Below are 15457 nucleotides of genomic sequence, written 5' to 3' on the forward strand. Positions count from 1 at the left end.
GACTCAGATCTGCTTGTGTTTTGGTCACATATGAGCTCTGGGTCATCCCTCACACTTTATTCAGCTTTTCTCACCTCTTTAACGAGATTGTAACCAACAAATTCAGTGTGGAATTGATTACAAGGTTTCCTGCATCTGGTTCCCCAGAAGCAGAAGCCAAAATGGAAATTTCTGCCAGAGATGTAGTGGAAACATGCATGCATGTTCAGTTGTGTCCAACTCTCTGTGGCCCCTTGGACTGTAGCCTGCCAGGCTGGTCTGTCCCTGGGATCCTCCAGGCAAGAATAATGGAATGGGTTGCCATTTCCTTCTCCATGGTATCTTCCTGACCCAGGGATTGAACTCACATCTCCTACGTCTTCTGTATTGACAGGCAGGTTCCTAACCACTGAGACACCTGGGAAGCCTGTGCTGGAAGAGTGCTCCCAGAAGTGAGGGAAACAGGATGGGGCAGGGAAAAAAAGTGAGTTACAGAGAAGTCTAGCCTCAGCCTGGTCCCATGAGAGAGCTCTGGAGTATGAATCACTACTCCCAGAGCTTATCTACCCAGAGGCCAGCTGTCAGACCACTGTACCAGCCAGCCAGTGGAATGGGGCACATACTAGTTTTCTGTGCTACATAAAATGTTGTAAATTCAGTAGTTTAATACAAAACCCATTTATTATTTCTCAGTTTCTGTAAGTAGTCTGAGCACAGTCCAGCTGGTCCCCAGTCAGCCCCTCAGGTGTCAGTCAGGTCACATCTGAGGCTGGAGTCTTCTTCTAGGCTTATGTGGCTAGTGCCAGAATTCATGCCCTTGCAGCTGTGGAGCCCACAGCTGCTTGCTTCTTCAAGGTCGGCAGGAAGAGCATCTCTTCTGCCTCCAGTCTCTTAGCTCAGGGAAAGAACTAAGCCCTCCATTAAGGGAGGCCCACCCAGATCATCTCCTTTTTGATTAACTCACATTCAACTGATTGGAGACCTTCTTTACACCTGCATAATCCCTTCACTGTTGCCATAGAATGGAACATAGTCATGGGAGTGACCTGTGTCCTCTTTATCCTTCCCACACTGGAGGGGAGGGGCATCCCCTGAAGGCATCTCTGGAGGAGAAGGGTCCCATCAGTCAAGGATAGTCCTCCCAAGAAGACTGTAGGTGTGAACCATTAGTAGCCAATGCCTGTATAGCAGCTGCGGGAAGGGGTGCACCAATGGGTAGAGGGCATCTGGGCATCTGCTCTGTATTGGAATCTCCTGACCTCTGTAGTGGATGGAATGGAAACTCCTTGGTAGAAACCGCTTGCCTCAATTGTAATCCACACTTAATGGTGGACATGTCTTAACATAAGAAGATGCAGAATGCTTTCTGAGATGATGCTTTAAAACAGTGATTTTTTTTTTTAACACTATCAGGCCCAACTAAACACATACCCCTTTTTATAATACATACTTTATAACATCACTATAGTCATTAAAAAATAGGGAGCAGTCAAGGCTGATATGGAATAAGCTGCCTTGGGAGCCTTATTTCCGCCCCTTGTCCTGTTTGATTTCACATTTTGGCTGGCAAGATAGGCATGAGGACACAGATTCTAAACAAGGAGAATTTGTCGCCTGCCAACCAGCATCTCCTGGGAGCACTCAGGCTCTGATTGGTCACTATCGAGACCTTTTGCAGTGACCACAATCTGCCTTCTCTGCCCCATTTTTCTCCCGGGAAGAGGCTTGGATTCACAGGACCCGCAGGGCTGTGGGTATCCTTCCTCAGCTCTGTTCAGAGACTTCCCTGGCCACAGCCCCTCTCTCTGATCCCTGCTGCATTTGTTCCCCTTCACAGAGTCTGGGGATGCAGGATGAAGAGGGATGCTGGCGCTGTGATCTGGCTGTGCCAAGTGGTTGAGGGTGAGATGTGGAGTGAGCAGGGACTCTTCTCTCTCCCTCCCTCCAAGTCCATATTTTATCTTTATATTGTGCACATATATATAAGTATGTATTTCTGCTGCCACAAGTTTTTGTAACCCTAGTTACTATGTGAGGTCAGGTTCCCTGGATGCAGAGGTTGAGATAGGGATTTCCTTGCACAGGATTTATTATTGGGGAGCAGGATGAGGCTGGAGAAGTTCATCAAGTTTGTGACCTCAGCTGGAGAGCAGCCTCAGCCTGATCGCATGGGGAGCTCTGGGCCATGAAGTGCACCACAGAGTTGTCCTGCCTTGAGGCAAGAGATAACCTCTTTTTTACCCCCATGCCAGTCAGTCATTGCTAGTGAGGCTGGAAAGGGGGCAAAGAACTCCTGAGTGAGGTGGCTCTCACTTAACCAAGGATATTTCTCCATAAGAGGAAGTTTGGAGCTAATGGCAACCACCTTGCAGCTGAGGGTGGGGCCACCGGCCCCACTGAGGTCCCATCCTCCTCCCTTTCCATCCTGTTGGTCTTTCAGGTCACCTCTGGGCTTCTTACCTTAAAGCTGGCTTTAAAAACTGCTAACAGTCCCCACTGCACACAGAGTGATGGACCTTCACCTCGTTTCTGAGGTCCTGCCAACTGGTTCCCTGCTGCCTTCCCTCCCTGCCCTTCATCCTGTGATCTTGCCCCACACCCCTTTGTCAAGTGGTGATGGTGATGGTGATGATGCTGTAGATACAGTGAGCTCTTCCTGAGTACCAGGAGCTCTCCATGGTGCTTGGCATCTGTAGTCTCTCATCTTCTCAACAGTCATGCAAGGTTTTCCTGCCCAAGCTGTTTTACATCTGAGAAAACAGGTTTGGAAGGATTAAGTGACGTGAGCAGTGTCACACAGTTTGTAAGAGATGGAGCTGGGACTCCTCCCTTAGACCCAGCGCTGTCGATGTCAAAGTGCTTGCTCTCTGCCTTATCTGCTGCCTCTGTTCCTCGACACACAGTTGTCTGTTAGACCTCCACATCACGCCCACCAACTGAATCCCATTCCCCCGTCAGCCTGCTGAACATCTCATCACCTTCTCTCTGAGGATTCTTGACACTCCCACTCCTGCACTTTTCAGAGTCGGAAGCGGTTCCCTCTCATGAGGTTCCCACACTTCCTGTCCAGGCACCTTCTCCTCTGCCCAAACACTTCCTGTCCAAGCATCTTTTTGCTCACACAGTCCTGCCTGCTTCCTCTCTGCTTCCCCATGCCTCACTGGTACCTGGCACAGGTACACAGCAGCCAGGTGTTGGCTGCAAGCAACCTAACTGATGTTTTTCCCCTAGAGAGACAACTACAATGTCAGTCCACTCACCCCTCTACTCCTGCCCGCGCATGCCTATCATCCCAACCCTGACCTAAGTGTCCTGTCCTGGCTGCTGCCTCAGCACAGTATTGTCACGAGACCCAGGGAGCTCAAGGCAGAGCTGAGCTGAAATCTGGTTCCTGCAGCTGTGGTTACCACTGTGAGCCAGCCCCACATCACCTCCCTCCACACATGGCTTACACTGTAAGGACAGCTTTCCAGGTAGGGGCTGAGGAGGAATAATATTCTCAACAAGTCTATTATTTGATGCTGCTAATAAGATGCACCCCCACTTTAGGAACTTCAAATAGGATGCTGAAGGAAGGCCTTTGATTTAGGGAAAGACAGCAGTAGAAGACAGAAAATAATTAACTGCCAAACTGCATCCTCAGGACCCTGGAGGATTGAGGTCAGAGGGCTGGTGTCCTCAAGAAGGTCCCATGGAAGTGGCAGCCTTGGGCTGGGCCGTGGAGGGTGGATCCTGTTCCGTGGGGATCAGAGCACTGCAGAGGGCTGGGCCGTGGAGGGTGGATCCTGTTCCGTGGGGATCAGAGCACTGCAGACGCGGAGCCAGCAGAGCTGAGGCATAGGTGGGGATTGCATTCGGGTCCGAGCAGATGCACTTAGCACGGTGTGTCCTCTTCTCCGAAAGCTTGCTTTATCAGGTCAAGGTGCAAAGAGGGGAGATTCCAGGATTTTCAACTGTTTGCTGCGCCAAGTCAGTACTCCCTCCCCCTTCCCTCTTCTCCCTCACTATTGACTCCAGGGGTCTCAGGGCATTGCAGTCCCAACAGGAGGATTGAGGCTGACATGCCCACTGGATGAAGGGCTTGTGGCTGAGACAGTGTGGCTGAGGGTTTGGAGCAGGAAGGCCCAGCTGGAGACTCCAGCTGTATTTCTTTTGCTGATAACACTGGGTGCATTTTCTTCTGTGTTAGTTTCATAGTTAGTGTTAGTTAGTGTTAGTTGCTCGGTTGTGTCTGACTCTTTGAGACCCCATGGGCTGTAGCCCACCAGGCTTCTCTGTCCATGAACTTCTCATATTCACCTACAGATATTTTTATCAGAGCCACCTTGGAGGTTTGAAGATGGTGATAGGAAGAGAAAATTAAAACAAGGAGGCAGGAGCATTAGATTCTAAGACAACATTCCATTTCCTCTGGAGGACACAAAAGCTGGATAATCTCCAGGCTGGGCCAGTTCCATGTGATATCACTTAGCTGTCAAGTGATGCATGGCGTTATCTATGGTATAATTAACACGTCTCTTTGCAAACAAGTTCTACAAGGATGTGGCATGCTGTTAGAAAATCATTTCCAAAGTCAAAAGTTCTAATCTCCCATGAGCATGTTTTGGGAATGAATGTGGGAAAAAAAACAATCCAAAACATATAAACATATACGTTGACTAAATAAGTAATCCCTACTTATGCACACATACTCTCAAATATAAAAACAAACCCTTTTTCAAGTATCCAAGGAGATATTGTTTTATCTTTGAAGAGGAAAAAGCATCAATGGGGTTATGTGATTTTCATAGATAAACAGAATAATTTATGCAAATATGTTACTTAAAGAGTAATGAATGCTTTCATGCCCTTCCTGGGCACTGATGCTTACCAGGGGATCATACATTTGAGGCTGATAATGATATCCATTTCCATATGATATTACATATAAAGTAGTATGTGCATGCGTGCTCAGTCACTTTAGTCATGTCCAGCTCTTTGTGACCCTATGGACTGTAGCACACCAGGCTTCTCTGTCAAGGCAATTCTCTAGGCAAGAATACTGGAGGTTTTTTGCCAAGCCTTCCTCCAGGGGATCTTCCTGACTTAGGGATTCAACCCACATCTCCTAAGTCTTCTGCATTGTCAGGCGGGTTCTTTACCGCTAGCATCACCTGGGAAAACCAAAGTTGTATGTAGTCAGAATTAAAATCTCTAATCTTGTTGAGAAACTTACAGAATTTTCTCCCTTGGTGTTAATTTAAATTTTCATTTGTTTATTTTTTAATTTATAGAACTCTAAATGAAACCACGTGTGGCCTTAGCTTGTTCCCTAGTGAAATGGGTCCTTGCTACATGCACTGTTCATTTTGCAGCAGGATAGTTTTCACAGATTTTTATGTCAAAATTGCCATTTAAACGATTATGGTAAAAATAACAATAGCCACTATTTATTGCCCACCTTTGCTACGCTAGGCATTGGGTCGGATGTTTCATATAATTATAGAGACTATTATGTCACTCTGAGTGTGTCATGCCTTTCACTGTGGCCTTTTCTGAATTTCATTTCTGAATTTTCTGTCCTCTTTCTTCCCCATGCTTCATTCTGCGTATTTTCTGTTGACTTGCCTTCTGAATCACTGGTCTTCCCTGCTGTGTCCAGTCTGCCGCTAACTACATCTTCTCTTGTCTTCTCAGCACCTTGGCCACTGCCTTCTTCTTGGTTTCTTAGTCTCATAACTCTGCACATTGTGGAATCCACCAATGTCCTGAGGATAAATGTGTCGAATATCAGATTCATCTCCACGTGCTTCTCTTCTCTTTAAAATCTTGATCCTCAAGTCCTGGCTGCCTTAGTAGCTCTGAGCTTTAAGTTTATCTTCACAGACTTATAAGACTGCCAGGGACTCAGAACTCCAGAACTCAACCTTTTAGCAACCAGTTCACAGTCAGATTCTCAGCCTCTTACTCCAGGCTTCTTACAGACCTTAAACAGCTCGAGGAACGAGTTCCCTGAATCACCAGTCCCCAAGGTTTTTGGCAGCAGGGACCAGTTTCACTGAAGACAATTTTTCCACAGACCAGGGGGTGGGGGTGGGGTGATGGTTTGGGGATGATTCAAGCACGTTACATTTATCAGTAATATGCCCTTCCTGCAAGTGAGGGGGAATACAGATGAAGCTGTGTCTACCCCTCACCTGCTCTGTGGCCCGGGTGGGGACCCCTACTCTAGAGAGTCCCCTGATGCCTTTAGACAGGTTTATATGTGTATGTGTGTGTTGTCTGGCTCTTCTTGTTGTTCTCAGTGGGATGGTAGATCTTCGACAAGTCCCTCTATTAGTATTATCACTAGAAATGCAAAAACCCTGTTACTTTAGGAAGAATCTTGAAGCTCGTGACAGTTCTAAGCTGTCCTCTAACACTTTAACTACCATTCTCATCATTATGATTATTGAGATAACAGAAAAGGCCTCTGCCCCCAAGACTTCTGATTTCTAGGACTGCCTGCAAGGTAATCATAGACAGTAGAGTTGGGTGTGCAGTACTAGAGTTGGGAGTAGAGAGCAGAGGAATTCTGAAAAAGGATACAGGAGGGAGTGTTAAAAAAAGATCATGTTTGGAAAAAGAAAAATACTGAGGCCTTAACAAAAACAAAAACCCATAGAGGGTTTTTCCCAAACCAATTATCTGGCTTAATGCTAGCTGCTTATTTGTTGGCCTTCTCTGTTATTTGCAAATTGAAAGTAAAACCAACCCTTCCTGTTTTCATTTAGTTTACTTCTGTGGCTGCTAGTTAGCTAAGGAGGATAAAAACCCTTTATTTCTTGGAGAAAAGCAGTATGAGGTCGGTTTCTGATTCACCTGGCTGGTCAAGAGGTGTATGGTGCTTGAGTCCTACTCACACTGGGTCGTGGCATGGGGCTTGGAATAGAGTCCCCCAGATAGTGGTGCGTATCTTCCATCAGCCAGGTAAATGGGAGCTTTGACACTCCTTATACTCACCAGGGAAAATTCCCTGGTTCCACGAGTAAAGGAGACAGAAGACTTTGGGACTCCTGCCTCTCACAATAGCCTAGGTGCCCTAGGATAACAGGGTAGAGGGTCCTCTCCTCTGGTCGAATCTTTGCGTGGCTGGCCCCTGCCAGTCACAAGTATACCCTGGTGGGGTATACTTCGATTTCATCTGAGTTACTTCGATTTCATTTTCAGGGCAAAGTAATGAATGACAAGGAAGAGCTCCCCATGAAGGAATGGGGATCCTCAGTTATGTTTCCTTAAGGGTCTCTCTTGCTGTTGTTAGCAGACTCTCCTGGGCCCAGTGGTCTTTCTCAGGGCCCCAACACAACAGCTCTGTGTGTGAGGTGCGCCAAGGGAGGAGGAGGTTGTAATTCAAAGGAGAGCAAAGCCCGTCTCTGGGAGGATGAACGGATAAGCTCACAGTGTAGACAGAGGGTCTGTAGTGAGTTTGGATGGGCTAGTGATGGGGAGGCTGGACTTGGACGCTGGGACAGGGGAACAAGTTTGTGGAAGAGAAAGGAAGCCTGGGGTTTTAGGCCCAAATCAGTGTATTCTGGGAGATGCTTTGTGGAGTTGGCATCTGGAGGTGAGAAGAGGATTTCTGTGTTGTAACAAAACTTAGTACGTCCACTGCTGAATGACTTAAACACCCATTCCCTCTCAGGTTCCCCGTGGTGACGAGAGGCTGCCAGGTCCACCAGGGGGGGCACCTTCCATGGGTCCTCTCTCATCGCCCACCTCTCCTCCGAAAACTCCGGTCATCTCCGTCCGCCGCTTCCTGTCCCCCTGCTGTGTCCTGGCTTGATCCTCTTCCCAGGCGGTGCATGTGTATGTGCGTGCTAAGTTGCTTCAGTCATATCCGACTCTTTGTGACCCTATGGACCGTAGCCCACCAGGGTCCTTTGTCCATGGGCTTCTCCAGGCAAGAACACTGGAGTGGGTTGCCATGCCCTCCTCCAGGGGATCTTCCCCACCTGGAGATGGAAGCCAGGTCTTTTATGTCTCCTGCATTGGCAGGCAGGTTCTTTACCACTAGCACCACTTGGGAAGCCCTCCCAGGTGGTACTTACTAGTGGTAAAGAATCCTCCTGCCAATGCAGGAGTCGAGAAGTAAAGAGATGCGGGTTTGATCACTGAGTCAGGAACATGTCCTGGAGTAGGAAATAGCAACCCACTCCAGTATTCTAGCCTGGAAAATTCCATGGACAGGGGAGACTGGCAGGCTACAGTCTATGGGGTCACGAAGAGTCAGATGCAACTATGGTGACTTAGCATACACATTTTTCCCCGGGGCCCCTGTTTATACTGAACCCAGCAGACCTACACCCATCAGTCCACTTCCATGCTACAGCTTGAGGGATCTTTCTGTAACATAGCCTCCTTGCTGGCCTCCCTACCTCCAATCTCACCCCATCCATCCAAGAAACCAGAGGGATTTTTCTGTAACACAGACTCTCGCATCACCTTACCTGCCTGCCAGCTCTGCCTAGAGTTTAGATTGAAATCAACACACCCTGTAAGTCCCCCTGAAATCTGATTCCTTCTGTAGCCGTCTCTCCTCCCACCTGCCCACAAGCCTGATCTTCCCACTTTTGTGGAACACATGTAATCCACTGGATGGCTGTGCCCTCTCCCCCTGCTGTGTGTACCAGCCATACCTGCTCTCTGGCTGATGTCCGTCTGTCTTCTGACTCAGTCCAGGAGCATCTCCTCTGAGAAGCCCGACAGCCCTTAGTCCAGATCAGGTACCGTTTGTGTTCCCAAAGCCGCCTCTATCCTGGTGTGCGTTGTACTAGGTCATCAACTGCCTTCCTGTTTCCTTCAAGATCTGTCTCCCTGGGGCCCAGCACATGGCCTGGCATAAAGTAAGCACCCAATAAATTTCGAATTGCACATATGTCAAGTTCCCTATAAAACCTTAGCCACCGCAAAATCTGCCACCAGTCTGAGGTTTCTTCTCCATGCAGCCTCCTTCAGTTTTCAGAACAGGGGACTACAGTAGATATTTTGCAGAAAAAGGTGGATTGTTGGCTTTTGGTCTGTCAGAATAAGTGCGTATTCAACTTGGGAAGTTTCAGTGTGTCGTGGTGAATATTTTCAAGCAGTAAAAAAATTTCAGTGATTAGGGTCTGCGCCCAAACCGTAAACTTCCGTCTCCATCCTAAGGGGTCCATTCACTTCAATGCAGTGCTGAGCTGAGGGAAACTGTGCTTCCAGAAATGCAAAGGAAACCATGAAATGGTGCTGCTACCTTTCCTGTGCAGCTCAGATAAAACAAAACACAGTGTGGACAAGAAGGGCTGTCCTTTTGGGAGTGCTGGTTTATTTCTATTTGCCATGCCCTCCCTTGCCTCCACCCACAGCTCAGTGTGGGGTAGAACCCTTCTGCCCAGAGCTTTTGGGACATGTCATAAGAAGGTGTTTCTCAGACATCTTAGTTAAAACTGACTCATGCAGTCAGTGCCAAGAGCACAGCATCTGCACCCCTAGATGTCATAGTTCATCACTCATCCCAAATAGCTGTGCCTCAACTAAGACTTCTCTCCACATCGGTCATGGCTTGAATGGCTGCACATTTAGAAACAGCCTTCATCTAAAGTCCCTGTTAATTAGTTACTTGTCATTTATTCACATTCTTCCTGGAATGAGGGACATTTCTTTCTTGCCCTGTGTCCCCCTAAGTAAGTAGTTAAGTAATATTTCAGGGTGAGGTCAGAACAATTGGGATGATTTTTAAACAGCATTTGACAGCAAATGTCAAATGCTCAAGGAAAGCAGTTTTGCTTCTGGTTCTAAGAATGAGTCTAATTCTGTCACTTACTGTTTGGAAGTAGAGCACAGTTTATCTGAGCTGCGGGGCCTCTGTTTATCTCATCTGTAAAATGGGAGCAACACAGTCTACCACCTCAGGTATTGTGTGGATTAAGTAAAAGGATGTCTGTAGGAGAGGTTGGCCCAGTTTCTAGAATACACGTGGTAGCCAGGAGACATTCAGTGACTTCTGCCTCCCCCAGCCCCATCCTCCGTTCCTCCCACAAGAATAACATCGTGTAATAACTGACTTCTTTTGACATGAAGGATTTAAATGCAGAACCTTAAGGCAGTCACCCTTAAAGAAACACTGGAGCATTTATCTGTGAAAACATTCAGACTGCACTATTCACTGTTCTCTGCACCCAGACTTTAAATTTTGTTTTGGAGAGTCAGTCAGTAAGCACTTGGATCCTAGGTGGGTGTTTTGCTCCCAGAAAGGACATGGGTATTAAAGATCTGCTCCTAAAATCTGAAATTTGAGAGAATTTTCTGGAAATATCTTACCCAAAGGCTCACCTGTCACTCCCCTGAAAAGTCTTGTGTTTTATTTATGCAAATGATTGGATCTCTTCTCAGCTGGATCCTTTTTTGAGCACAGATATAAGCCACCTGCTGGTCACTCAGGCTCCCACCCCCAGAGTTTTTTGTCCCCACGCCCCACATTCAGCAGCCCCATCTGCCTCCCCTCCCACGCCATTCTGGCCTGGATGCCATCTCTTCTCCTGGGCTGCTGTGGGAGATTTTCTATGTTTCTGAACATCCTCTGCTCCACATACATACCCCCACGGAACTCCCAGGAAATACAGGGTTCTGTGCCTCAGTAAACCTGGGGTCACCCTACTCTTTCTGGGAGACAGTCTGTAAAAACATACAATAAACAAAAGACTCAGACCCCTCTGTTTAACCTGGTGTCCCCCTCAGCATGTTCGATCACAGACCCTTTCATTTATCCCCCTCCTGGGGAACTGAGCCTCACAGACCTACCTGTCTTGGAGAATGCCACTACCAAATGGTCAGATGGGGTGCCATTCATTCACTTATTTAAGCAGCTCTGAGTCCAAACGCTAGTGGGTAAGGACCTCTGTGAAAAAAAACGTTAAAAATGGTTGAGGTGGGTAGCTCTATGTGCTAACCTGGAACCACCTCCAGGGTACATGTTGAGTAAGGAAAACAAAGTGCATCCGTCAGTTACCTAAATGTGCTTAGACTGGACAGATACCCTGAAACCAACAGGCATGTCTGCCTCTGGAGGGGGCACTGGGTATCCAGGGGGGTGGGGTGGGGTATGAGCCAGCTCCTTACTGTGTGCCTCTTGGTAACTTTAAAACTTTCTATCTACTGTTTTGAACACTGCACTCGCCTGTTTCCAACTCTGCCAGACTTTACACAGAGTATAGTTTGAAGTCCTTGGCTCTGCTTGAAGCTTTGGGGTTGGGTGGCCTCTGCCCGCCCACCTAGCGCCTCTCACTTCTGCTTGCCTGCCAGCTCCTGCCGTCTCTCCTTGATAGATCCAGGCAGTGGAGACGTGGCTTGTTGGTGCTATTTCTCAGATTTGCCCTACTCCCCTTGGAAGCCCACCTACCATAGTGTGTGCTGGCCAGGGATGCAGGGAAACTAATGCTTTATTCCTGCCTTGCTCTCTGACTTGTGAGCCTGGGGGAGCCGGAGTCCCGGGGAGGCAGTGGAGCAGACTGGAGCAGAAAGGCCAGGAACTCCAGGATTGAGCTGATGTGACTCAGAATCCTTATTAGCCTTGTGGCCTGGGGAGCTTGTGCCTTCATCTTCCTTTTATTATACAGTGGAGGGGAGTAAGCCCAGCTCTCATGGTTTGGGTGTGTGGCTTACCCCCCAAGAACACCTTGCATGGTGCCTGGCATCTTGTAGGTGTTCATTGGGACTATCAGCCTATCACTTCCTTGGCTCTTGAAGTCCTAGGATCTGAAGGAAAGAACACAGGCCTGAAGTCAGACTTCATCCCTGGCTCCAAGGAGCCCAGTGCTGGGAAGCCATCAGGCCCCAGTGTCTACAGGTCCCCTGCCCTAACACACAATCTGTATTTATCTCCATTCAGAAGAGCTTTGATGATCAAAACACTGTGGATCGGAAGGGTTAGTGCTGCACTGTGAGTACAGATGCTCGCCAGCCCGCCAACTAGCTTATAAGAATATTTGGAAGATGACTAAGGTAATGTCTTCCACATGCTAAAGAGACGATGATTTTGCACCACACAAGGTAGAGTGGGAAAACCCCCGCTCATTAGCAGAGTGACCTTGGACAAGACAGTCACTGCCCTCGGCCTCATTACCTCATCTTAAAATATGAAAGCAATAAAATCCAGGCTCACAAGGGTGGTTTGTGAGGCTCACATGGGGCAGTCTGTGTGGAAGGTCTTTGTAAAACTGCTGAAATGCTCTGCACATGTCAGCAGCACCCGCCGTTCACGTGCCTCGTGTTTGTTGTTTCAGCGGAGAGTACAGGACGTCATCAGCCCCATCGTGTTCGAGGCCGCCTACAGCCTGGGTGAGCATGTGACGGGAGAGGAGGAGAAGGAGCTGCCAGCCCTGACCCCCGTGCTCCGCTGGAAAAAGGGACAAAAGATTGCCCAGAAGAATCAGGTACCTGAAAACTCATGGTTGGGACCCCAGGTGGAAGGTGCACATGCAAAAGTAATGGCCCTGGTGGCATGGGAGCCCAAGGCTGGGCACACCTCCTCCTGGGCCTCCCTTTCCTGATCTGCAAAATGATGAAATGTATAATTTGGGGGTTTGTGTCTAATAACCACGTGATTTAAACTCATTGAGGCTATTCCCAAACAATTAGAAAATGATGATCCCTTTGAGGTCATGAACTAGCTGCTTGGTCCCCGCACTTGCATCCTTTTCCTGCAGTATTTCCAGAGCTCAGATCAGTACCTAGTGAGTACTCTACATATTTTATTGATGGGACTGTGAGTGGGTGATGAAGCAAGAACTTCCTCTTGTTGAAATTGGTGGTTGAGTTGAGAATGCTCAGCAGATTCTGGGCTGTGCTGCTGTGTAGAGGAGCTGCAGGGCCGTGTGGGATGCAGGCTGTACAAGGCCATACAGAGTAGGAGTGAGCCGTGAGCTAACACCACGTAGCAGCACTGGCCTGTCTGCCCCAAGCAATCTGGAAGATGTGCAGTACTGACTCTATTGCAGGAAATATGCGTGGAATCTGCGATCCCAGATCTGAGTCTAAATCTTTCTCTAACACCCAAGATCATCACAGATCCAGGACCTGGGGAAGGTCAGACAAAACTGTTTTTTGGCTAAACCAGACTCCTGGGTGGGGTGGGGACAAAGCTGTGGAACCACTCACCAGCTCCACCTTCCACAGTGCTGACTGCTCTGAGCTTGTGGGAACACTAGCAGATCCTGACCCACGCCTTGCAGATGAGAGTTGTAAATAGAACCATTGAGAAGAGTTTGGAGTTCGAGATGTAAGATTTTTACCAAGATGCCCCCATGTTCTCCCAAAGTCTCTCGCACGTGGTCTTGGGTCAGGTTCCCCAGAAGGCAGTGCCTGAGTCAGGGGTTTGGGAGCACTTGGTCTAATGAGTCGGTGTTCCTGGAGAAATCTGTAAGGAAAGGGAAGGGGTGAGCAAGGATGTGCTCTTGGGCAAAGTCTAGCCTTGGCCTGAGGCTGGGAGCTCTGGAGCATAAATTACACCGAAGAGCCATCCTCTCCTTGAGGGAAGGGGCTGATCTTTTGTACCCCTTATTAGTCAGCCATTGGCTGACTATGGGGGGTGGAAGGGGATTGTAACCATCCTTGAAGGAGACTCCGTCTAGCTGTGGACAGTTCTCCCAGAATTAGAGAGATTTTTTTTTTTTTTTTTTAAGGACCCACCAACTTGCAAGCAGGATAAACCCCAAGTATCCTAGGTACATCATTTTGAAATGTCACTACTCCTAAGACATAAGGAAAATTCTTAATGCTTCCATGACAAAGAGTACAGGATGGTGATAGTGAGGAATATACGTCCACTCACAACATAATTAGAGTCACCCTAAGTAATTAGACTTCTTATTAGTAAGATTGGAAGCTAGCATATGTGAAATAAGGGCTTCAAAGCTCTGAGAAAAGGTGATTTTGAAACTAGGGTTTTACACTTAGCCTAAAAGTCAAGTATGAGGTTGAAATAAAGTCATTATTCAGACAAGCAACTGCCCAGAAAGTTTACATCCCTGGTAACCTTTCCAAGGAAGTTACCTAAGGTGCAGTCCAAGAAAAAAGGATGACAACTAGAAGGAGCAAAAAGTTGAATGTGAGAACTCTTAGAAGTCCAATGATAAGAAGTTCCAGGATTACAGTTGTGCAGCGTGTCTAAAAAACAGTTGATCAGTTTAGAGCAAGGGATTAGTGAACATCAAGAAGAATGAAGCCAGACAAAATGATAAGAAAGCAGCAAATAATCAGGATACAGTGTAGATGGAATGTATGTTTTCTATGGACACCAAAAAATGAAGGCCATCAAAAACTCCCAGAAAAGTAAAAATATGGCCAATATGTCATGGTTCAATATAAAACAAAACAGGGTAGGATGTTAAGCCAGTAGAAGAGTATATGTAAGAGAAGGGTCTTAATACTAGAAACATTGCCCCTTGAGTAAAAATTGAGTTTTCTGGTAGTTTAACTTTGTACCTGTGTGGAGGAGGATTTGTAATCATGACATTTGTCTTGGCTCTGCTGTGAACAGTAATCATGAGGCCATAATACCAGCACTGTTCATTGGTATTCAGTATTTACAATCAGTATTAGCCCAAATCAGAGCTATGGTTATAGGGCCTAATATACATATCATTAAATTTTACTGTGTAGAGTTTAATATAGGACAACAGAAGTTGTTTTAATATCTTAACTTCTTAAATTAGTGAGCCAAGAGATATTGTTAAACCTGATGAAACAATAAAAAGCTGTTTATTACTTAAAATTGCAAAGGTTACCAGGGTCGGTAAAGGATCTCAAGATGGCTGGATGGAAACTTGCTCTAACAACCATTGACGGGGTAGCTTTTGGGGAGATCATCCCCCAAAACCAGAAGGCCATGACTAACTCCTTGAAGTCCTGGACTGAGACTCCTCACTCTCACTCTGCCTGAGAAGCCACTTGCCATCGACTGGGCTTACTCCAAGGCCAACGTGGCAAAGGCTGGCTTGGTGGATGACTTTGAGAAGAAGTTTAATGCCCTGAAGATTCCTATACCAGAGGATAAATATACTGCCCAGGTGGACGCTGAAGAAAAAGAAGATGTGAAAAGATGTGCAGAGTTTTTGTCTCTTTCAAAGACCAGGATTCAGGAATGTGAGAAAGAGCTGGAGAAGATGAGGAACATAATTCCATTTGATCAGATGACCATTGAGAACTTGAATGAAGTCTTCCCAGAAACCAGATTAGACAAGAAGTACCCCTACTGGCCTCACAAGCCAATTGAGAGCTTATAAGCTCAAGTCTGGGAGAAAGCTCTGGCCCTCGAATTATAAACTCTGGACATTAAAAATAATTACATAGTAAAAAAAGAATTGCAAAGGTTACCAGTGGAGCAGTGTTTCTTAAAGTGTGACCACCCAACCAGCAGTATCAGCCTCCCTTGGGATATTGTCAGAACAGAAAATTCTTGGGTCCCATTCCAGACCCTTTGAATTAG

General features: G+C 47.1%; 1 protein-coding gene and 1 pseudogene across 10 annotated transcripts in view; both read left to right on the top strand.

The window, feature by feature from the left end:
- Positions 1 to 15457, top strand: part of ITGA9 (integrin subunit alpha 9) — a 435888-nt gene that overhangs the window by 163270 nt on the left and 257161 nt on the right. For all 9 annotated transcript variants that reach the window (XR_014064603.1, XM_081527242.1, XM_081527243.1 and 6 more), the window contains one exon: positions 12255 to 12404. Coding sequence is in view for 8 of the 9 variants with exons in the window: in XM_081527242.1 (XP_081383368.1) it covers positions 12255 to 12404 (150 nt within the window). In the remaining variant the exon portion in view is untranslated. The remainder of the gene's footprint in view (positions 1 to 12254; positions 12405 to 15457) is intronic.
- Positions 14780 to 15329, top strand: LOC145520583 (ATP synthase peripheral stalk subunit d, mitochondrial pseudogene; annotated as a pseudogene). Its single transcript, XR_014064610.1, has one exon. The product of XR_014064610.1 is annotated as an ATP synthase peripheral stalk subunit d, mitochondrial pseudogene (transcript).

The sequence above is a fragment of the Giraffa tippelskirchi genome, chromosome 9 (assembly GCF_054371585.1).
Source record: "Giraffa tippelskirchi isolate mGirTip1 chromosome 9, T2T-mGirTip1v1.2.pri, whole genome shotgun sequence".
In the NCBI taxonomy this organism is placed as follows: domain Eukaryota; kingdom Metazoa; phylum Chordata; class Mammalia; order Artiodactyla; family Giraffidae; genus Giraffa; species Giraffa tippelskirchi.